The 21,307-nt window shown below is 56.0% G+C and overlaps 1 protein-coding gene across 6 annotated transcripts; it reads right to left on the bottom strand.

Annotated features, from left to right (window-relative positions):
- Positions 1-1,338: 1,338 nt before the first annotated feature.
- Endov (endonuclease V) lies at positions 1,339-20,506 on the bottom strand. 6 transcript variants are annotated; one of them, XM_040750157.1, is made up of 9 exons: positions 19,628-20,078; positions 15,352-15,486; positions 15,137-15,176; positions 14,312-14,424; positions 12,240-12,308; positions 11,889-12,017; positions 9,684-9,757; positions 7,907-8,167; positions 1,339-1,745 (listed from the first exon to the last, which is right to left on the bottom strand). In XM_040750157.1, the coding sequence occupies exons 1-8, from the start codon at positions 19,886-19,888 to the stop codon at positions 7,936-7,938; spliced, it is 1,053 nt and encodes a 350-aa protein (XP_040606091.1). In that variant the 5' UTR covers positions 19,889-20,078; the 3' UTR covers positions 1,339-1,745; positions 7,907-7,935. The 6 variants fall into 6 exon arrangements, 5 of the variants coding, with proteins under 5 accessions (XP_040606091.1, XP_012968891.1, XP_005070241.1 ...); XM_013113437.3 differs by lacking the exon at positions 1,339-1,745 and adding an exon at positions 2,405-4,912; XM_005070184.4 differs by lacking the exon at positions 1,339-1,745 and adding an exon at positions 20,111-20,506 and having other exon boundaries at positions 5,742-8,167; positions 19,628-19,799.
- Positions 20,507-21,307: the final 801 nt, after the last annotated feature.

Here is a 21,307-nt window from a genome sequence, read left to right as displayed (position 1 = left end):
ATGGATTGGATTGACTGCTTCAGGTTAATTGGCTCTCTCTCCTGCCAGCATGACGGATCCTGCATGACATTTCCCCAGATAGTTAATTGATACCCAAGTAATTTGTCATGGAGACCTCGTTATATGCCAAGTGGGTCCCCTAAGCTGTTAGCGGCTGTGCCCCAGAAATAAGATTGGCAAGTTAATAATGGGGCCTTAATCATACTGTGCCTCGCCCGCAGAGGAGGAACTGACTGGGAGATAGGATGGTGTTTTCCAGGGACCTTGGAGACCAAGCTGCATGGGATCCCAAGGCCTCAGTCTCCTTGTACCGGGTACCCACTTTGGGAAACGGAGCTTTGATTTTCCGTTGAGAAGTCTCTTCTCCCAAGATAAGCTAAGGTGCATCTAGCCCTTGGTTCTGGCTGACCTTTGATGTCTCATGCTCCAGGACATACAGTATGGCTCGGGCTGAACGGCTTAGCCAGCAGTGCTTGGGGCTTCTGCTGCAGCTGTCGGGGGGGGGGGGGGGAGGGCCTCATCTGCCTGGGGGCACCAAATGCGGGAGAAGTGTGGGCTTCTGAAGCCTGTAAGGCCCCATATGGGAGAAGCTGGTGGAGATTTGGCGTCTGTGATGATAAGGACCACCTAGACCAGGGGTTCTCAAACTTCCTAATGCTGCCACCCTTTGGTACAGCTCCTCACGTTGTGGTGACCTCCAAACATGAGGTTATTTTTTTCTTTCTGGTTTTTCCAGACAGGGTTTCTCTGTATTGCTTTGGAGGCTGTCCTGGAACTCACTGTGTAGGCCAGGCTGGCCTCGAACTCACAGAGATCCACCTGCTTCTGCCTCCCGAGTGCTGGAATGAAATGCGTGCGCCAGCGCTATCCAGCTTACATTTCTTTTTCTTTGAGCCTCTCCAGTGTTTTGTTACAGTTGTGAAAGCTGAGCAGCTAAGGTGACCTTAGTTCCACAAAATCACCAGGGGGATCTAGCTGACAGACACAGGACGTTACAGATACTTTGACACCATGGTGCTCGTGTGCCTTAGAAACAAAACTACTGCCGCTATGGTAACTATTTTGGAGTGTGGGTGAGGGCTGGGGATCAAACCCATGCCAGGCAGGTGCTCTACCACGGAGCTGTACCCCGCCTAGGGTACAAAAACTCTCATGGTAGTTTAATAAGAAGAATGGGCCTCGGGGCTGGAGAGATGGCTCAGAGGTTAAGAGCACTACCTATTCTTCCAGAGGTCCTGAGTTCAATTTCCAGCAACCACACGGTGGCTCACAACCATCTGTAATGAGATCTGGCGCCCTCTTCTGACGTGCAGGCAGACATGGAGGCAAAGTATTGTATACATAATAAATAAAATCTTAAAAAAAGAAAGGGCCTCGTTCCAGATTCCCCTGCCACAGGGCCATCAGGGGTTTCTGAGGGGAAAGGGTGGGCTTCTCAAAGGGTCTTGCGCAGCATTAAAACATGAACTTTGGTAAGATGGGGGCCTGGGAGGAAACGGCTCTGTATCGCTCATCTCTTTTGGCAAACCGGTTTCTTTGCCATCAGAGGTTCGCTATATCATGTTTTTGAGGGATGGGAGACCAAGAGCGGATGGGCTGGGGCTCTCTCTCTCTCTGAGGGTCTAGTGAGCTTATAATGATGGCAGCTGGGGGTGCTGTCATCCAGTCTTGAAAGGTAGAACAGACGTTTCCAAGATGATGTCCTCAGAGCAGCTTGTGACGAGGCAGCTGGAAATACATGAGACCCTAAGAGGGAGGGAGGGGAGGAGGGAGAAGGAAGAGAGGGAGGGGAGGAAAGGTAGAGAGAAAGTGAGAGAGAGACAGACAGAGAGAGACAGAGAGAGAGAGAGAGAGACAGAGACAGAGACAGAGACAGAGACAGAGAACAGAGAGCGCACCAGCCACACATGTTCTACAACCTAAAGTTGGGAAAGCTTGCTTTTGTCATCATTCAAGAGTCACACAACAGGTCTCGTTGCCAAGCAACTGTATAAATCCAGGAGGGTGGGCCACTCGGCTGTCCAGGAGAATTGCTACCAGAGCGACCAAGAAGTCAGGGTCACACATGGCCTTCTGATGTTAATGCTCCAGAAGGAGATGCATACTGTTTGGTTCCACTGCAGGGTTAGGGGAGGAATCAGTAATGGCTGCCCCCTTAAAGAAGGCAGTCATTAAGTCCAGGAGAGCAAGAGGGTTGTACAAGTAAAACAAATGTGATTATGATATGCGACTCAGCTGAGAATCCTGCTTGCAAGGACACAGGCTTACAGACGGTGGATTCTGATTCCATCGCAAAGAGATGTGTGGGAATGCAGCACGCATATGCGTGCGCGTGCGCATGCGCACATTCGCGGGCACATAAGCAACGGCTAACATAGGAGAACAGACGACAAACGCAGCGGTGAAGAAGTCAGCGGGCAATTTCTAAATCTGGAGGGCAGAAGGGAGCAACGTTTCATGCTCTGTAGCTGTAAACACCCAGGGTAAGAGCGCTCGCCACACAGTTCGGTTCCCAGCACTCAGGTCTGGCTCACAACTGGCTCACTCGTGGCTCCCGACAGCCTGTGACGCTGATGCCATGTCCTCTTCTAGCCCCTGAAGTACCACTGTACTTACATGCACACACCCACACACATAATTTAAAAACACTGCTTGAAGAATGAAGTAAATAACCAAAGAATATGCTAAAAATAAGTTTGCCTCTGGGAGGGACCCAGGCAAGGTAGGCACCGGCTTCTCGTGCAAGCCTTACAAGAATGTCCCAAACAGTGCAGACTTACGGCTTTGGCTAGAAAGAACACCATGGATGGAATTTAAACGTGTAAAGACAAACCCCAAGCTGGGGAGGATGTACCTCGGTTGGCAGTGTTTGTCTAGCATGCAGAGCCTTGGGTTTGATCCCAGAATTAGTGTGGTGGTGGCACAGACCTGTGACCCCACTGCTGGGGGGGGCAGTAAGATCAGAGGCTCCAGGTCATCCCACCTGTGCCAAGACCCTGTCCAACATGAAACAAAAAGCCCAACCCAAGCCCAGGCTGTATCCACAGCTCTCCACTGGGGCCTGGTGCGGGTCCCTGATGCCTGGAATCTGGACCCCTGCGCTTTACCTTCCCGTTTCCCAGAAGCCCGTCCAGGACCTGGTACAGCGGGTGCCTGCCAGGTGGGTGGGGAATGGGGAAGAGAGTTCTACTCTGTGACACCCGGCTGACAACCCCTTGGGCCATTCATCTGCATGTCAGCAGAGCCTCTATCCTGTGCCTCTGCTTTTAATTAATAATTAGGTAAAACTCCCTGCTGGGCCTGGTCAGGGTGGTACAGCAGGATCACTGGGCTGGGCTGCTGTGGGGGTGGGGGGTGGGCCAGGTGGGAGGTCCTCCACCTTACCATGTGACCCTCCCTGGCCTCCTCACCTTTGATACCAGATCTTCAGCTGACAGGTGGGAGAGGGGTGCCTTCAGCTGTCACTGGAGGGGAAGGCGGTCCAGGCTGATGCCTGCTGACTCTGGAGACATGAGACCCACCATCTCGCCACTGAGGAAGGAGGCACCGGGAGGCCGAGGGACTTGACCGGGCACACTCAGCATGCAAGAGCAGAGGCCTTGGAGCTCTCTCCAGATGCACTCACTAGGTCCCAGCCGCAGAAAAGTCCTTCAAGGACTCTTCTGAGGAGGAAGGGAAATACTCCCAGGGGACTGTGTAGCAGTCACTGGGGTCTAAGGAGCAGGAGCAGGTGAGCTCCCGATAGCCAAGAGACAGCAAATGGTTCTGGGGGGGTGTTGAGGGAGGGTCGAGGTTCCCCAACCTGACCTGCCTGGTACGTAGGTGGCGGCAGCTTGAGCCTCTCTCCCCAGGGTTGGCCTATGACCGGGTCACCGTGAGCCACTCCAGCCTGGCAGTGTCCACCATTCCCGGTTGCCACGTGAACAGAAAATGTGGCAACTGGGGTCCTGAGTGACCAGAGGCCAGGCTAGATTACCTCCTCCTGGGAGCCTCTTCTCCCAGCTGCTGGACAGGGGTGGGGATGCTGGGAAGGGGCTCAGAGGCTGCAGATGGATATGGAAATCTATTTGGACCTGACTTGAATTATTAAGAGGGCCGAGAATATTCTTAGCTCTGGAGAGCTGTGGTCTGCTGAGATGGACATCGCCGTGGTCCTATTTTTAAGGTTCTGTGGGAAGGAGCCGAGACGCCACTGCACTTAGGCCCCCTGCCCTCCAGCATTGGTGTCTGGCCATCCCACCTCAGACAGACCCACGCTCCATCGCCTCCGCTCCTTCAGCTTGCTCCTGCAGCCAAGCCCAGGGAGCTCTGGCCTGGAGAAGCAGTTGAGGGGTAGGGCCCCACACCAGTCCACTGATGTGGCAGGTATCACGGCACCGGCCTGCACACCAAGCATGCAGTGGCCCTGCACTGTCCCCAAGCCTGGTTGCTGCCCCCTGCACTAAACTTCTTGGAGGCATAGACCCACCCCAAACCACCTCAGCCACCTTTCGGGCCCTGAGAACCACATGCTGTCCTGAGCCCGCACACTTCTGCTCCATCCTAAGGCCACGGTAGAGCAGGGCTCGCTCCTAGCAGCATCTGGGAGCGCCGTGGCGGGTGGCTTGGGGACAGGTAGGGAAGGCTGCGATGCAGACAGAGGTAGTGGCGGCCTCCTCTCAATTTCTAACTCTTGTGGGTCCTGGGCAAGGAACCTCTGCTCCCACTCCTGCCAAGTCATCCGAGGAAGCCACCAAAGAAACCATGGCTGGCCGAGGCAACAGACACGGGTTGGCCAAAGGCAGGACTCAAAGTGGGGCTATTTCTAGCCATCTCAGGGGCAGAAAAAGAAAATAGCAATGAATTAGACTCAAGATTAACTCCTTGAGACACACATTCCCATCACTAAAATCCCAAAGAGCTTGAAACTCAACTACAAATAGCCCAATCGCAGACACACACACACACACACACACACACACACACACACACACACACACACAGAGAGAGAGAGAGAGAGAGAGAGAGAGAGAGAGAGAGAGAGAGAGAGAGAGAGAGAGAGAGAGAGAGAGAGAGAGAACAAAGGATGTGAATAGATACAAAAGTGGCCTAGGAGAAGGCAAATAAATAAACTCCCACCAGGTCCTTTCCAACTCATTGGACGGCCAGACTCCAAAGACACACAAGCCTGGAGGGCGTGGGGATAAGCTCTTGGGGGTGGTGGCAGGGCTGCGGAAGGGGACTGCTCCTGTGGGAAACACAGGGTCACCGTAGGACCTGGCACTGGCCCTCCCAGGCCTACACCCACAAGAGCTGAGGACAGTTACAAGGCGCCCAGCACGCAGGATCTCTAGCGCAGGCACAAGGTGAGCACCTGGGAGACAACCGGACAAGCCAAGTGCACCGCTCTATGCAGGGACAGAACTCAGTCACCAGAGGAGAAGCGATGACGCGTGGGATCCCACAAAGGAGCCTGGACCAGGCTCACCCTCACGCGCACACAGCGTGGGATGGCCGGGCTGTTTCTCGTGGAGAAGGGTGGGGACTGCAGGCTAACAGCACGGCCCCCTTTGGATCATGAAAACGTGCTGAGGCAAACAAGGTAATGGCTGCACGAGATGATGGATCTTCTGTCTGCTTGTGACAAAGCCTCTGGCCTATGCTGTCAGGCTGGCCTTGAACCCAGGCCCAGTGATCCTCGGGTCTCAAGCTCCCCAGAAGCCGGGCCCACACATACCGCTGTGCAAACTGGACTGCGAATATTCCACAAAGGCTGACAAGTTGTACTTTAATGACCGAGAGGATTTAAATCACATAAGAGTTGTCTACAAGTCCACCTTCAGGCTCTGGCCTGCACCTCCCCGTGTGGCTGCACAGGCAGTCCGGAGAGCCCCCCACCCTGGGGGCACGGCTACCCTCACCATGGCTTGCTCAGAGGAGTGTGGGAAGGTGCCAAGCTGAGTGTGCTGGGCAGGTGAGGTGTGACCTGTGCGTGTCCTGTTGGAGGGGAGCAGATGGGACAGAGGAGTGGCCAGGCGGGGTCCCCAGCCACACTCTGGTGGCTCACAGGAGCGGGAGGAACTGCCTGCCCAAGGGAGGTGTGGATGGGGGACTGTACAAGCTGGTTTCCTCATCTGTGAGGCTGGCCTTAAAGACGGAGGGCCTTGGCCTCTGGAGCCCCACGACTCTATGACCCACCAGCTTTCCTTCACCCAAGGATGCTGTGTCCGGGCCGTGCGAAGCTCTCATCCATTCCTCCTCCTGGCACCTTCCAGCTGCATGGGAGGCTGGACAGGCCTCATTCCCCCCTTGACAGCTGAGCTTGGCATGAGGGTTCTGGCCACTGCAGCTCAGCCTCAACCCACTGCTTCCAAACCCCCAGAACCCACAACTCTGTCTTGACAGGGCTCGAGGAGGGAGAAACCTGGACAACCTTAGGAAGACAGATGGTGGGGCCAGCTGCAGGCTCTCCAGCACTTGGCTTCCACAGGATGTGTGTGTGTGTTTGTGCGTGCATGCACGCACATGCATGTGTATGTTCATGTGTGTACACGTATGTATGTGTATGCAAATGTGTGCGTGTGCATGTACAGTGTTTGTGAGGGGTGGGGGAAGGCCAGTGGGGGCTGTACCTCTTGGAGACCTGCTAGTCTGGGGCACTCTGTCAGATCCAAGGTACTAGCTTGGGACTCTGACTCAGCAAGCAGGTGGAATGAGGCCACAGCTTCAGGCTGGGGTGTTTCCTGGTCAAGCTCACACTTCCCTTCCCGTACGCCCACTATGGGGGGCGGGGATGTGGGCACCGCAGAGATGACCTTCCTCCTCAGACAGGGTGGGTGTCCCTGTTGCCTCCTCTCTGTCCCACAGTTCATTTGCTGGGAACTTACTGGGTGGCAGGACCACATGTGTGTCTTTCCTAATGCCCCAAACTGACATCCCCGGCCGTGGGACCCAGCTGCCAGCCCGTCAGACTGCAGCAGCAGCAGCCCTACCCCCGGGCCTTGACAGTCACGACAGCCTGGCTTAGCAGGGACTCTGCAGCCTAGCTGAATCTAAAGGGGGTTGGCCATCACAGGAAAGCTGTCCCCGACGTCCTCCCTCCATCCCTAGCCCTCGGTCCACCCTGACCCCCATCCCACGGTGTCCACAGGCTTTGCCCACCACCTGACGACTCTCCTCCAGGGACTCTGGGGACACGTTACAGGTGTCTCACCCCAGCTGCCACTCTGGTGCACCTGTGTGTGTGTGTGGGGGGGAGGACAGGGTACGGGAGCCACGCTGCTGGGGGAGCCACCTCTGTGGCCTGCCTCAGCACCACTTCAGGCGCACCCAGAGAAGAAGCCACCGGCCTAGAACAGACCCGCCTTCTTAGCAGGATGGGATTTTGACGCTCCCTCTGGTGAGAGGGTGGCAGGGAGAGGAGTGAGGAGCCGAGCCTGGGGCTTTCTCACCACCGGCCTCAACTGGCTTCCCATCTGGCATCCTCTGTGGAGCTGACTCCCCGACGCCCACTCCTCAGCCTGCTCCAGGCTTGAGGCTTTCCCACTGCAGGTCCCCCAGGCTCAGCAGCAGGCAAGCCTAAGCCCGACTTGGCTATGCCCACCGAAGGACAATCTGAGGCCAGGATGGTGATGTAACAGTGACCCCTGAGGACAGAGGAGCGAAACCAGAGCCAGGTCTGTGTTGGGGGGGGGGAAGGTCAGAGCTGCAGATGCTGGCACAGGACCTCAGGACCTCTGGGAGCCCGTGTGTCCTCTGGGTGCTTATGTTGTTTACTGGTCTGGAATGTGGTCCTTCTGGGGCACAGTGACTACACTGGCCGGTCAGTGATAGAGGAGGCTAGGCAACCATTGGCCCAAGCCAGACCATGCCTGTTGCATCCTGCTGGGGTTCAGGCCACTGTTGCCTCCAAGGCCCAATGCTCTACCTGTGGCATGGGTGAGATTCCCACAGCTCTTAGAGATCCTCTTCCCGGGGCGGTGACTGTACCCAGACTGGAGAAGGAGGCCAGAGGTCTGAGTCTTCATGATGTCCACTTCCCTCTGACTGCTGGTCCTTCTGCTGCTCCTGGAAGCCCGGCTGGGGGTCTTTCAGGTCTGTGCTGGAGTCTCTGCCACAGTCCTCGGGGAGGCTGCAGGGACCTGCAGGTGCTCCGGGACATGCTTTTGGCCTCTGCTCCTTCTGCCTCCTGGTAATGACACCAAGAAACAGGTAACATAAAAGACCAGGTGTGTCAGAAGTCCCCTTGCTCTCCAGGGTCTGTGGAAGGCCCGATGAAGGGCCCAGTCTAGAGGGACAGGCAGATAGTCATCAACTAAACAGGCCACTCACTCACCCTCAGGCTAACCAAGCTCAGCTGTGAAGCTGCGGGTAGGGCCACCCGCCCATTCCCTCACTTCTCAAACGGCTTCATGGGTCCAGGAACAGCCACCAGCTACCAGGGGAAAAAACATGACAAGGGCGCCCTTCACCACTCAGGACAGGGCTATTGTCGTCACCTGGGCAGTGAGGAGCACTGGAGGCAGGGACCAAAACTGAAGCTGCCAGACGCCCCGTGCCTCAGTCTCCTCATCTGTGGAGTGGGATCACAGTACCTGTTCCTTGACAAGGCTTCCCCGAGGCCTGTTCTAGTAATAAGGAATTCACGACAGCCCTGTGTCCCTAGCTGGGTCTGCCGGCTAACAACAGTCTCACTCTTGAACAGAACCAGGTCTGACTCTAAAAGACTGTATCTTTTCTGAGCAGACCTGGCCTGGGCCCCTGGACAGGCAAAATGGACCAGGAAAGGTTAGGCAGCTGTACTGAATAGTTTCATGTCAACTTGACACAAGTTAGAGTCTTCTGAAAGGAGGGGACTCGGTTGAGGAATGCTCCCTTAAGAGCTAGCTGTAGGACATTTTGGCTGGTGGTCCTGGGTTCTGTAAGAAAGCAGACTGAGCAAGCCATGAGGAGCAAGCCCGTGAGCGGCTCCCTCCAGGTGAAGCAGGTTCCTGCCCTGCTTGAGTTCCCGCTGTGACTTCCTCAACGATGAACTGTGATGTGGGAGTGTGAGCCGGGAGTGAGAGCCGGGGGTGAGAGCCGGGAGTGTGAGCCAGGAGTGTGAGCCGGGAGTGAGAGCCGGGGGTGTGAGCCGGGAGTGTGAGCCGGGGGTGAGAGCCGGGGGTGAGAGCCGGGAGTGAGAGCCGGGAGTGTGAGCCGGGAGTGTGAGCCGGGAGTGTGAGCCGGGAGTGAGAGCCGGGGGTGAGAGCCGGGAGTGAGAGCCGGGAGTGTGAGCCGGGAGTGTGAGCCGGGAGTGAGAGCCGAAGAGTGTGAGCCGGGGGTGTGAGCCGGGAGTGTGAGCCGGGAGTGAGAGCCGGGAGTGTGAGCCGGGAGTGTGAGCCTTTGCTCCTAACTTGCTTTTGGCATGGTGTTTCCTCACAGCAACAGAAACCTAGGACAGCAGCCATGTTTGGAGGTAGGCCTTGGGACAACTGAGGCCATAGGAGTGGGGTCTCTTGAGGGTTCCCACTAGGTTTGAAGTCTATTCTCCAAGGGACCTCTTCCTATGTCCCCTGCCAAGCCTGGTCTCACAACCCTACATCAAGGGCAGATTGGGCTCACACAGTCACTGGGCTCACACAGACTGGGCTCACACAGTCACTGAGGACATCCTTCCCACATCAAGGGCAGACTGGGCTCACTGAGGACACCCTTCCCCCACTCACCTCTCCTGCCTTTGTGCAGGAGACCCAGGGTGTCCTAGAGTCCTTCGGATGTGCTCTCGGGAGCGGATGTCAGCCTGAAAGACACACTCAGCTGTGGCCAGGCCCTGGGCATATGTCCCCATCCCCAGCCGCTGGGGAGCACTTCAGCCCTTCCAGAGGCAGCCCCCACACACCCAGGACAGAAATGCCGAGACCCTCCTAGCTCCTCCCAGCATCAGCTGACGGGCAGGTGAAACCTGGGCCCAGAGCTCCTGCTTCTCCATGCTGCTTAGCCCTCTTCTGACTCATAGCCCAGGTGTCTGTCTTCTCTGTCTGTCCCTCTGATGGGTGTCAGCTGTGACACTTGCCCATCCTCAGAAAGTCTGACAAGTCGCCACAGGTATGGACACAGAGCGGGACTCAGACCTGAATGTGCCCCGCCACCTGTAAGGGTGTGGCCTCAGGAAGTCCCCTGTCCCAGCTCGGATGGACTTAGCTTAGCTTTGGGACCACATGGCCTACAGATAGCAACAGCTAACCCTGCAGACAGAGTCTCTTCAGCCAAGGGAAGTAGGCTGTGGGCAGTGGGACGGCCTGATGGGCAGAGCCTGGACCCAGTACAAGGAGCACAGCAGAGCCTGGAACCAATAGTCCTACCGGGTTACGGCAGAGTCTGGGTATGAACCGGAGAAGGGGGAAGACCCCAGAGACCGGCGCGGACCTCTTCTTGGAGAACTCTGGGGAGGTGGAATTGCTGGGGGGGGGGATCTCTGCTGAGAGGCCAGTGGAAAGGAGAGAAGCCAAGAGCCACGGCCAGTCCTTCTGGGCAGGGACAAGCCTTATTCCCTTCCTTCTGGCCAGCCTGGGCTCCCAGGGTAGCAGCCATGTGCTGGCTCTGTGTGCGTGCGCCCTGGGCGGGGCAACCTCTCCCATGCAGACATGCCCTGGCTTCTGGTATTCTGCTAGGGCAGAAACCCGGGAAAAACCACGGCCAATAGAGCTGAGGCCGGCACAGTGGGTCTGAGGCGGCGAGTTCTCTCATTAGACCACCGAGAGGGAAGGGGAAAGGCTTCCTGGGCTAGGGGCGCGACTCACAGGTTTAAGAGCCCACTGCTGCTGTAACCAAAGTGACACCCCGGGCGAGGGAGGGCTGGGGTGAGCCAGGGGGAAGAGGGCCCTTCCTGAGGGATGCCAACAGCTCACTTATCTTTGGAGGCCACCCTCTGGGCAGCCTTTCCAGGAGCAGGGCTGAGCACCACAGGCCACTGCCGCCACCTGGAGGCCATCCCGTGCATCTGCAGCTCTGCTGTTCTCCCTTAGCTAGGCAGAGACAGAGGCACTCGCTCTGGGCAGCAGGGTCCAGCCTGCGGCCATGGCCTCCTTCACACCTCCCAGAGACCTCACACCTCCTGAGTGTGCGGAGCTGTGGTCCCACAGCTGATGCGGACAGGAACTGCTCCAAGTCCCTTGCTGGTGGGGTTTCCACCTCACCGCTCTGACTGGGTGGATTGAATGTATCCCATTCCTCCTGAGCGGGGCTTTTGCCTTTCTAGAGCCCGTCTGTCCTCCTACCCTCCTCTAAGAAGTGGCTTTTCCAATCAGGAGGTGGTGTTGCACCTTTAATCTCAGCACCCTGGAGGCAGGGCCAGGCCTCTGTGAGTTACAGGACAGCAGAGTCACACAGAGAAACCCTGTCTCAAAAAAAGGGGGGGAGGGGGCCCGCTTTTCCTGGGTCCTCAGCCTCCAGGCCGCTGTTGCCAGGCACCAGCGTGTGAGGGTTATACAGACAGGTGACCTGCACACGCCCGCATCTCAGTCACGTGTTTCTTCCCCGAGGGCTGAGACGAGGGAGTTATCAGAGTGCTGAGCCTCTGGGGCCCTGAAGAGCAGCGTGGGTGATGGGGGAGCCCAGCCCTGAGATCGTTCCTAATTGGTGTCCTTGGCACCAGCACAAGCCTCCTCAATGTAACCACCGGCCCCCCTGAGACGTGCTGGCTTTGGACAGCCAGGCTGCGCTGCTGCTCCAGGTGCAGGAGGCTTAGCAAGGCAGACGCAGGCACAGTAGTGAGAATTCCCAAGCGAAGCAACCTCTGCTCTGCAGTGCCCAGTCAGCTCCACCAGGCTCTCTAGCCTGGGGAACCTGTCCTCAGATCCCTGCAGAGACCCACCCCAAGTGAGACTGGGTGGCAGTGTCAATCCCCCCCCCCCCCCGCCCCCGCCCCATACCTGGCGTATGGGCTCTGGGATCCGGAACCTACAGCAGAGGTGGGTCAGGCGCACAGCGACCTCCAGGCTTATTCTGTGGCCCACAGAGACATAGAGGGGCTTGGTGCTGTGGTCATGGCTCTTCAGGGCCTGTGGGTGAGGGAGGGCACGCTCGGCTGGGGCACATTCCAGGGTGGCAGGAAGGAGTTCACAGCCATCTCCAGGTGGCGCACGGGGCGAGTGTAACCCGAGGAGCGTGTGGCGCAGCGTACTCTGGTTGGTGGGAGGGTACGTGGAGGACAGGGTCCAGCCTGCATTCATGCATGTGGTTGGGTGGTTTGGTGGTCGGGACACAGCCTTTGGGCCACTCACCATTCCCAGGACAGTCCCAGAGTCGCCCATCAGAGGAAACGTGTCTCCCCCAGCCTGAAGGAGCACTATCTGAGAAACAGAGAGAACAACTATACAAACACCTCTTTGAAGATGTGTACAGCAGGCATGCCAGGGCACACTTTTGCTCTCAGCACGAGACAGAGGGCAGATCTGTGGGCTCGGGGCCTGTCTCTGCCAGGCTGGAGTACGCCACCCTCAGGAACACTGCTCGCCTTCTTTGTCTCCTATTGGCCTGGAGCTCACCGAGGACCCCCTTCTCCCTCTCCCGTGCTGGGATAACAAGCTGGGGCCACCAGGCTCCACGCTTTTCATGTGGGTAATGGGAATCGATCTCAAGCCTTTGTGTTCAAGACAAGCACTTTGCTGCCCGAGCCACCCCCGACCCACTGTCCCTTCTGGAATGGCTGAAGGCAAAGCGTCCTTCTTTAAAAGGTGGTATTTTAGGATTATACATATGCGTGTAAGTCTGTGTGGGCGTGTGAGTGCAGTTGCCATGGAGGCCAGGGGCATCAGACTGCTGGGAGCTGGAGTTACATCTGGTTGTCACAGGTGCTGGGAACCCAACTTGTGTCCTCTGCAAGAGCAGAACATTTTTTTTTTTCAAGACATGATTTCTCTGTGTAGCCCTGGCTGTCCTGAAACTTGCTCTGTAGACCAGGCTGGCCTTGAACTCATAGAGATCTGCCTGCCTCTGCCTTCCGGGTGCTGGAGTTAAAGGAGTGTGCCACCAACGCCCCATCTGAGCAGTACATATTTTTAGCCATTGAGCCATCTCTCCAGCCCAGAAAACTTCATTCTAGAAAATCTAAGCCGTGAGGAGAGGGCCTCACTCTGTCTAGGAACTTCCCCCCAGCAAGGCTACACCTCAGAGGCGTTAATGAGTTTATGTTGCCGACTGCGCTAAGGCCATGGCGTGAGGTTCACCTACCCTGGTAACTGGGGCTTGGAGAAGGGGTTGTGGTTTGCCAAGGCTCTAAACAGCAGATGGACCACACAGGTGCCACTGGGCACAGCAGTGCATGACCAGGCCAAAGCTACCACCTCCTGGATGCTTCTCTCCAGCAAGGGATCTGATGCAAGTCAACTCACAGCCCTCTTCTTTTGGGGGAGGGAGGATCAGTGCATCCAGAGACCAGGTTGCCCCGAGTAGGACCTGGGCTTCCCCTGCTCCACCAGCTCCATGGGTGTTGATAACTCACTCTCTACACAGGCTCCTGAGAGCCAGGAAGGAGGTGGCGGGTCTCTGCTCTTGGAACTTGCCCAACGGGATAAACATTGTGTCAATGGCTTCCTCTGGATGAGGATAGCCCATCCACAATGCCAGTTCCCGGGGTGGAGAATGATGACGTGGAGGCCAAGCAAAGGGCAGAGTCAGGCACCACAGTAAGCTGACCACAGGCTGACTGTGCAGGTCAGTGTGCAGGCGTCTGCACTGGCTTGTCCTGGAGGTTCTGACAGGATTTGCCCTCAGCTGCAGCCATTGAGAGCACCACCTGTGCACATTCACTATGTTCCCTTTTAAAAGGGACCTCCCCACCTCCCATCCCTCCCTCCCTCACCCCTCTCCCCCTTCCTCCCTCTCCTCTGCTGCTCCTGTCTCTGGAAGCTGATCTCCCCCCTTCCCTTCCCCCTTTTATGATCCCTTTCCCTAATTAAAAAAAAAACAAACAACTCTGCTTGCACCCCGTCTTTCTCTGATGCACCATGGGAGGTGGCGGTCAGGGTGAGATGGTGAACCCGGAAAGCTGTCCCCAGGCACTGTAGAGCATGGCCCTCCATGAGTGCTGCCATGGCAGAGGCAGGAAAAAGGGGACACAAACATGGTGGGAGGGTCCCAGGGCCGAGAGCCACTGCTCGATGAACTGCCCACAGGCACATGGAAGGACCAGGGAAAGATGGTTTTTTTTTCCGGGCAAGAAACCAGGGGAGCGAGGTCTGTGCTAGCAGGCCAGGCTGGATCTGAGGGGCCCCAGAGGTGGCCAAGCCATGGGCCCCAGAGCTAACACGGGTGCACCCTGGTTGAGTCACAGGGAGTCCAAGGCTCTCCTCACCTTCTCCTTGTGCAGGGAGTTGTTCTCCAGACCATCCACCTGCAGGAGCTTCTTGGCCACCCCGATGCAGGGCAGATCTGTAAGGACACCAAGGTGGCAGGCCACCCCAAAGCCTGCGAGGGAGCAAAGGGAGTGAGCTGGGTGGTGGGGATGGGGTAGGGAACCAACCAGACTCTCTCATCCACGGGGACAGACTCTTGGTGGGAGCCAGGCTGGCGGGACTATGAACAAGGCCCTCTGTGCTGACCTCTCGGGCGTTAAGAGCGGGGTGTAGGAAGCAGCCTTCCTCTGACAGGATGGGCAAGTCTGGCGTACCCTCACGGCTCCCTCTTCTATCTGCTGCTGTCTTCAGGCCTCAGCATCTGTCCCCTATGCTCTGGGCCTTGTCAGGTGGCCTGGACTGCAACGGTTAGAGACATACGCCCAGGAGTGGCTTGCTGGCCCAGAACTGGTGGGCAGAGTAGCACATGTCTATCCTTTGGCTCTGGGCCCATGGTTTCCAGCCAGACCGACCCCTATCATTCCTGCTGGCTAGGAAGACAACACCTCCTTCGTGCTCCACTTGGGAGTGACACTGTACCCTCCTTCAGGCCATGGTGTCGTGGCAAGGACAGGGACAAGGCCTGACTGATAGCTCAGGGCTGGTGTGGGAGTGGAGCTAACCTGAGCTCAGTTCTGTGACTCTCTATGATCACGTGGTCACCCTAAATGAGGTGCTGGGGATGGGCCAGTGCAGGGTACCGTGGGAGGCAAGGGGTGGTCAGAAAGAGGTGGAGAACACCCTACTCTCCCACAGCGTCTTCTCTGATCCTCTTCTAGGATTACCTCGTTGGTGAAGCACCCCGTTTCCATCCACAAGAAGGACCTATAGACCACAGGGGAGTCAGTCAGTCAGCTGGGCCGTTCCCGGGGCAGCAAGAAGGGGAGATGGCTGCGGATGGCTCTCATTCCCTCCTCCTATGGGCGGCAGTGGCCTGAGGGGACCCTGCTCCCGAGCAGAAACAAGCACAGGGGTTCTCCTAACCTTTGGAGATACCTACCTGGGGCATGAGGCCAGGCTCCTTCTCTTGCAACCGCTGTACCAGCTCCACCAGGAAGGGTACCTCTCGGAAGGCCAGGAAGCCCGACACATAAGGGGCCTGCAGGCGAACCATGTGGCTGTCCTCATACACCACCTGCCAGCAAGGCCCCAGGTACAGGTCAGACGCTGGCTGCAACCACCTGTTCTACCCGTCCCTGCCTCCCGCCTGTGGCTCTCACGTCAGCCTCACCTGTGGCCAGGCTGAGACCAGGTTTGACGGACAGGACGGAATGATTTGCCTGCAACTGGGTGGTGGGGAGTTGAGGTGAATTTCATCTTACAGGTAACTTGTTTGGGACCTGGTATGGATGAGGAAGCCCCAAGATCCAGTGTACACAAGGGTGTCCTTAGTGTCTAGTGTACACAGGGGTGTCCTTAGTGTCTAGTGCACACAGGGGTGCCCTTAGGGTCTAGTGTACACAGGGGTGTCCTTAGTGTCTAGTGCACACAGGGGTGCCCTTAGTGTCTAGTGCACACAGGGGTGCCCTTAGTGTCTAGTGCACACAGGGGTGTCCTTAGTGTCTAGTTAGTGTCTAGTGTACACAGGGGTGCCCTTAGGGTCTAGTGCATATGAGGCGCAACATCACCCCAAGTCTCAGCTCCTTCAGGAGCTTGGCTGAGGTGATAGTCAGACTCAGGCCTCCCTGCCCCTCCTCTGCCTGGCTCCTTCCTTGTCAGTGTGAGCTGACCACCTGCATGGGTGCTGGAGGCTTAGAGTAGAAGCCCCTGAGAAAGTAGGCTGTGAACCTGGGCGGTACTGTGTGCAGCTCAGAAGGACCATGAGGGAAAGCCAGGCAGGCAGGACAGGAATGCCTTCAGAGCAGGTAAGCTGCAAGCAAAACAGAGTCCCAAAAAATTGGGGTGGGGGGGGGGGGACTCAGGAAGACAAACTCATGGTGCACACAGCACAAGGCGGCAAACTCCTGACTGTGTACCGGGCCTCCATCAGGCACACTTGCATGCTGAGGAGACCCACTCCTACTGTGTTCATGTTCTCCAGAACCCTCTCCTGCCCGGGCTCTTGAGGAGAGCTCCCAGATCACAATTCCCATGGACCCTTGCGGCTGGATCTGTACCTAAGTACACCTAGCAATCTGGCCACTGGGTGCTGGGGCTCTGACTCCTAACATTTTCACCAATGACTCACGAAGAAAGCTCTCAAGGCTGCCAATAACTTCAAATGGGGCATTCACTCAGAATCTGACTCAGACAGCAACAGATGAGACCACTACAGAAAATCACAGCTGGTCAAAATGCAGGGATGTAGATCCCAGTCCCAACAGAAAGATACATACTAGATACCATAGATACCAACCGATAGATACATATATAGGCAGATACATAGATAGATACACAGATAGATAGGTACATAGATAGATACATAGATAGATAGATACATAGATAGAAACATATATAGATAGATATATAGATAGATGATAGGGATAGATACATACGTAGATACATAGATAGAAACATATATATAGATAGATACATAGAAACAGATATATATAGATACATAGATGATAGGTAGAGACATAGATACATACAGAGATAGATAGATGATGGTGGATAGAGAGACAGACAGACAGACAGACAGACAGCTGCAGCACACTCCTGCACCTGAGGCCCTGGGACCACTATGGAAGAGGGGGTGGAAAGACTGTGAGAGCCAGAGGACAAGCAGTCTGCTATGAGACTGTGTCTCTTAGAAATGCCATGAAATCTCACCGTCGTTGCTGCCTAAGTGACCTGAACACGGTCGGCACCGACAGACGTGCTAACTTGGACAGGGGAGAGCTCAGGAGGCCTCAACTTAGACAGAGAACTGCAGGCAACTGAGGAGTGCTGAGAGCACGAGAAACAGTCTTCCCCAGGTTAAATAAACGGCCAAGCCTGAATTCAGATACACACAAGCAACGTTAGGCAGAGCGGGGTGGATGGGTATATGGGAGGGCCTGAAGGGAGGAGAGCAAAAGGGGAAATTCTGTAATTATACTGTAATATCACAAATTAAAAATGCCAATGCTAACAGTGCCTTAAGCTGCACTTAGACTAATAAGTGTGGACATGAGATTGATCCATGACCCTAATTGCACCGGGGTGAACTATACTGCTGGGGCCACAGCAAATGAGGCAGAGAAGCTAGCGTGGACTTCAGGATAGAGCAGACAGGAAGGAGCCAACAGGAGAAGGGCGGGGACACCCCTTCCTTCTGTGCATTGCTGTCTGGGTGACAAACATTAGAGACTCTCTTCTTCCCGTGGAGAGGGACACACTGGTGCAGATGGCCAGCTATGGGCAGAGCCATCCCATCAGGCGGCCGCCTGTCAAGGACGCTGCGGGAAGAATTCCTGACTGTAAAGGTAGACCACTAATTCTCCAACCATGCTTTGCTTATGGGAAACCTACTGCGGGAGCCAGCTTTCGCCAGGAATGGGCTGTGGCTCTGGAACTCTGTTTAGCAGTTTTACTATGATACACTTTACGCTTTACAAAACTCATTTGTCAAGTGTGTAATTCAATGAGTTTTGGTGTTTCCACTATCATTATAATCTAGTTTTAAATATTTTATTATTTTTGTTGTATGAGTGTTTTGTCTGCATGTCTGTAAACACACCATGTATGTGCTGCTCATGAAGGTCAGGAGAGGTCATGGGATCCCTAGAACTGGAATTACAGAAGGCTGTGAGATGCTGTGTGGGTGCCGAGTACCGAACCTGGGTTCTCTGTAATAGCAACTGCTCTAAACTGCTGAGCAATCTCTCCAGCCCCGTAACGTACGTTCAGAACATTTCCTGCACCCCAAAAATTAGCCTGGCCACCCTATCCAAACCATGCTCTGCTTTAGTGTGACGATCAACTTTGGTTAGATTCAGAATTTCTTAAGAGGGGTCAGAGAGATAACGGTTCAGAGCACTGGCTGCTCTTCCGGAGGTCCTGGGTTCAATTCTCAGCACCCACATGGAGGCACAACCACAACTTTCTATAACTCCAGTTCCAGGAAATCACAAACACAGGTGTGTGTACCATCATGCCCAGCAGGAAGTCTTAAGAAGGCCTGTGATTGGATGACACCTACTTCTTACAAAAAACAAAACAAAAAAAAAACTCTTATCCATGAAGACCAAGGAACCACAGTAGAGGCAAGAAGCCTATGAAGAAACTGGTCAGCAGCCTACAGGAGGGACGACTGACGACTGAGGGGAGGCAAGCAGGGGAGCCGATTCCAGCAACATTTAACGGGTAGAAGACACGGAATTGGGAGGAAAGACGGGGAGTATTGTCTGGGGGAAGAATATGAACAAGGAACAATAAAAGACATGAATGAGGAGAACAATGGAAAACATTCTTTATTTTAGCTCAAAAGTTAAAAATAACTTTAAGAACGGAGCTAGTGCGAGACAAGGTTGAAAGCAGGAGATCTAGGAAGGCTGAAGACTTCCTGCTCGGGCAACCCGTGGTTATGTGCTGTCGGCCACTGAGGTGAGCCAACCAAGACAACCAGGCTTAGAATCGTCTGCTGGTCCTTTAAGAAATATTTAATTTGTTATTTGTGTAGCTTTGTTATGGGTTTGTGGGGGTTTATGCCCACCACATGCATGCTGGTGCCCACAGGGGCCAGAAGCCAGCACAGATCTTCTGAAGCTGGAGTTAAACGCAGCTGGGGGCAGCCTGATGGGGGAGTTGGAACCGAACCTGGGTCCTCTGCAACAACAGCATTTGCTCCTAGCCATTGAGCTGTCACACCAACACTCTGCCCATTGACTCTTCAAAGTTATGGTATTTTCTGAGCTTCTGGCCTTTTAAAAATACACTCCACCCAGCCTGGCGTTGGTGGTGCACGCCTTTAATCCCAGCACTCGGGAGGCAGAGGCAGGCGGATCTCTGTGAGTTCGAGGCCGGGCTGGACCGATAGCCTCCAAAACAATACAGAGAAACCCTGTCTCAAAAAACCAAAGGAAAACAAAAACCAAGAAATACACTCCACCCTATACGTTAAATTCTACAAATGAAGAGGAGGTGTATCGATCCCTTGGCACGTTTGAGGTCTTGGGCAGGCTTTTTAGCACCAAAAAAAAAGTGGAAGAAAATTAAATGCATAGGGCTCGGGGGTGGAGAAAAGAAACATTTTACAGCATTGCACCCAGGCTCTGAACCCTGTTTTGGGAAGTGAACCCTGGGGGTGCCTGGTCTACGAGTGAACAGCACCGGGCTCGAAGTCCCAGCCAGGTTACCTTGAGCTCGGGGTAGCTCAGCACCACCAGGGAGGCGCAGGCCCCGGAACTGTCCCCATTCACGAAGGACACGTCCACGCCCCCGACCCTCCGCAGGCCCGAGAAGGCGGGGTCCCGCTGCCAGGCCTCGGTGTCCCCGTGCACCACGCGCGTCTTCAGCCGGGCTTGCTCCCTGGCAGGACACAAACATCCAAACGGGCTCAGGGGCCTCGGGGCGTCATCTCGCCCCAAGCTGATCCGCTCCCCTTTCTGCCTGCCCATCAAGCCGGAACGAAAGAGGAACGCGCTCCGCAGGCCGGCGTGCGGCACCGGAAACCAGGGCAGGTTGCACCTTCCGGCAGCTTGGCGGCCGGCGCGCCAGTCGTACGGAGCGGCACTGGTGGTCAGTGTCGCAGCTGCCACGGGGGCCGTAAGGCAGGAAGGACACTGGAAAAGGCCACCCTCCACCCCTCCTCCGCTACTGCAGGACCCCGACCCCATTACCGTTCCCAGAGCAACAGTGTTTCCGCTGACGGCGGTTCCGCGGCCTTGAGGGCCATGGCCAAGGCCGCGGCGCCTCCCGCGACGTCACTTCCGGGGCGCCGCGAGCCGAGCCGTTAGGCTTCGCCGCCGCGGCGCACGCGTCAGTTGTCGCCGCCGCCGCCAGGGGCCGCTGTCACAGCAGTGCTGGACGTCGGGTTTGCCGCCGGGTTTCGGGGGGCGTGCGAGCTCTGCTCCGCGCTCTAGGCGTCTGCAGCCCTCTCGGGCAGCCTTGGCCCGGCTCTGAAAAGACGGGCGAGCGGCTGCATCCCCCGCACACCCCGAGCTTTGGGGCCCGCGCCGGCGCCGCCTCTGCGGGTGCGGGTCCGCGGAGTTCAGAGTCTACGGGAAGGGCCGCAGAGATTCTTCCTCAGTCGTGTGGATTGTGAGGACACGTCAGTCCGCGATTGTTGGGAACACTCGCGAAAGTGAGGCACACACCCCTTAACATTCCAGCGCTGAGGAGGCAGAGGCAGGCGGATCTCTGTGAGTTCGAGGCCAGCCTGGTCTACAGAGTGAGTTCCAGGACAGCCAAAGCTACACAGAGAAACGCTGTCTTGAGAAACCAAAAAAAAAAAAAAAAAAAAGGAAACTTGCTCCTTCGGCGAGGGTGAATGTGTAATGTGTGCTTCCCCCCCCCCCCTCCAGTACAAGTGTTTCAGCCCTGAAGGGAAGGGTATCGTGGCAGTTCAGGAGCCACGGAATGCCACAGAGTCACATCACACATAACAATCCCGAGTGGAAAGCCCAGGAGGGCAGCTGCCTCTGCCCCAGGGAGAAGCGCAGAGAAATGAACAGTGAGGGCAGGGTTTGTGTGGGGTTTCTGGCGGGAGGAGGGGAGGCTTCCCAGGGTGGCCTGATCTTGGGGCAAGCTCAGGGGTTGCTAGGATTTTTATTTTTCTTTAGGGAGGGGCCCTGACACTCTCCATCCTAAAGAAGCTGGGAATGGCTGTCAGTTAGAGACGTCCAGGGAGTGGATCCTGGCCCTTGGGGCTCCTCAGGCACCTCCTCTCAAGGGGTCAGGCCAGAATCGTCTAGGGAAGGAGCCAGGACTCCAGAGGTCTCCAGGGGCAGGGCGTAGGGCAAGGGACGCTGTCCCTAATAGCTGACACAGACCAGGGTGTGTATTAGTCAGGGTTCTCTAGAGGAGCAGAAGCTATA

This window comes from Mesocricetus auratus, unplaced genomic scaffold, assembly GCF_017639785.1.
Source record: "Mesocricetus auratus isolate SY011 unplaced genomic scaffold, BCM_Maur_2.0 Super-Scaffold_100007, whole genome shotgun sequence".
NCBI lineage: Eukaryota > Metazoa > Chordata > Mammalia > Rodentia > Cricetidae > Mesocricetus > Mesocricetus auratus.
This window is presented reverse-complemented; position numbering and strand designations above follow the sequence as displayed.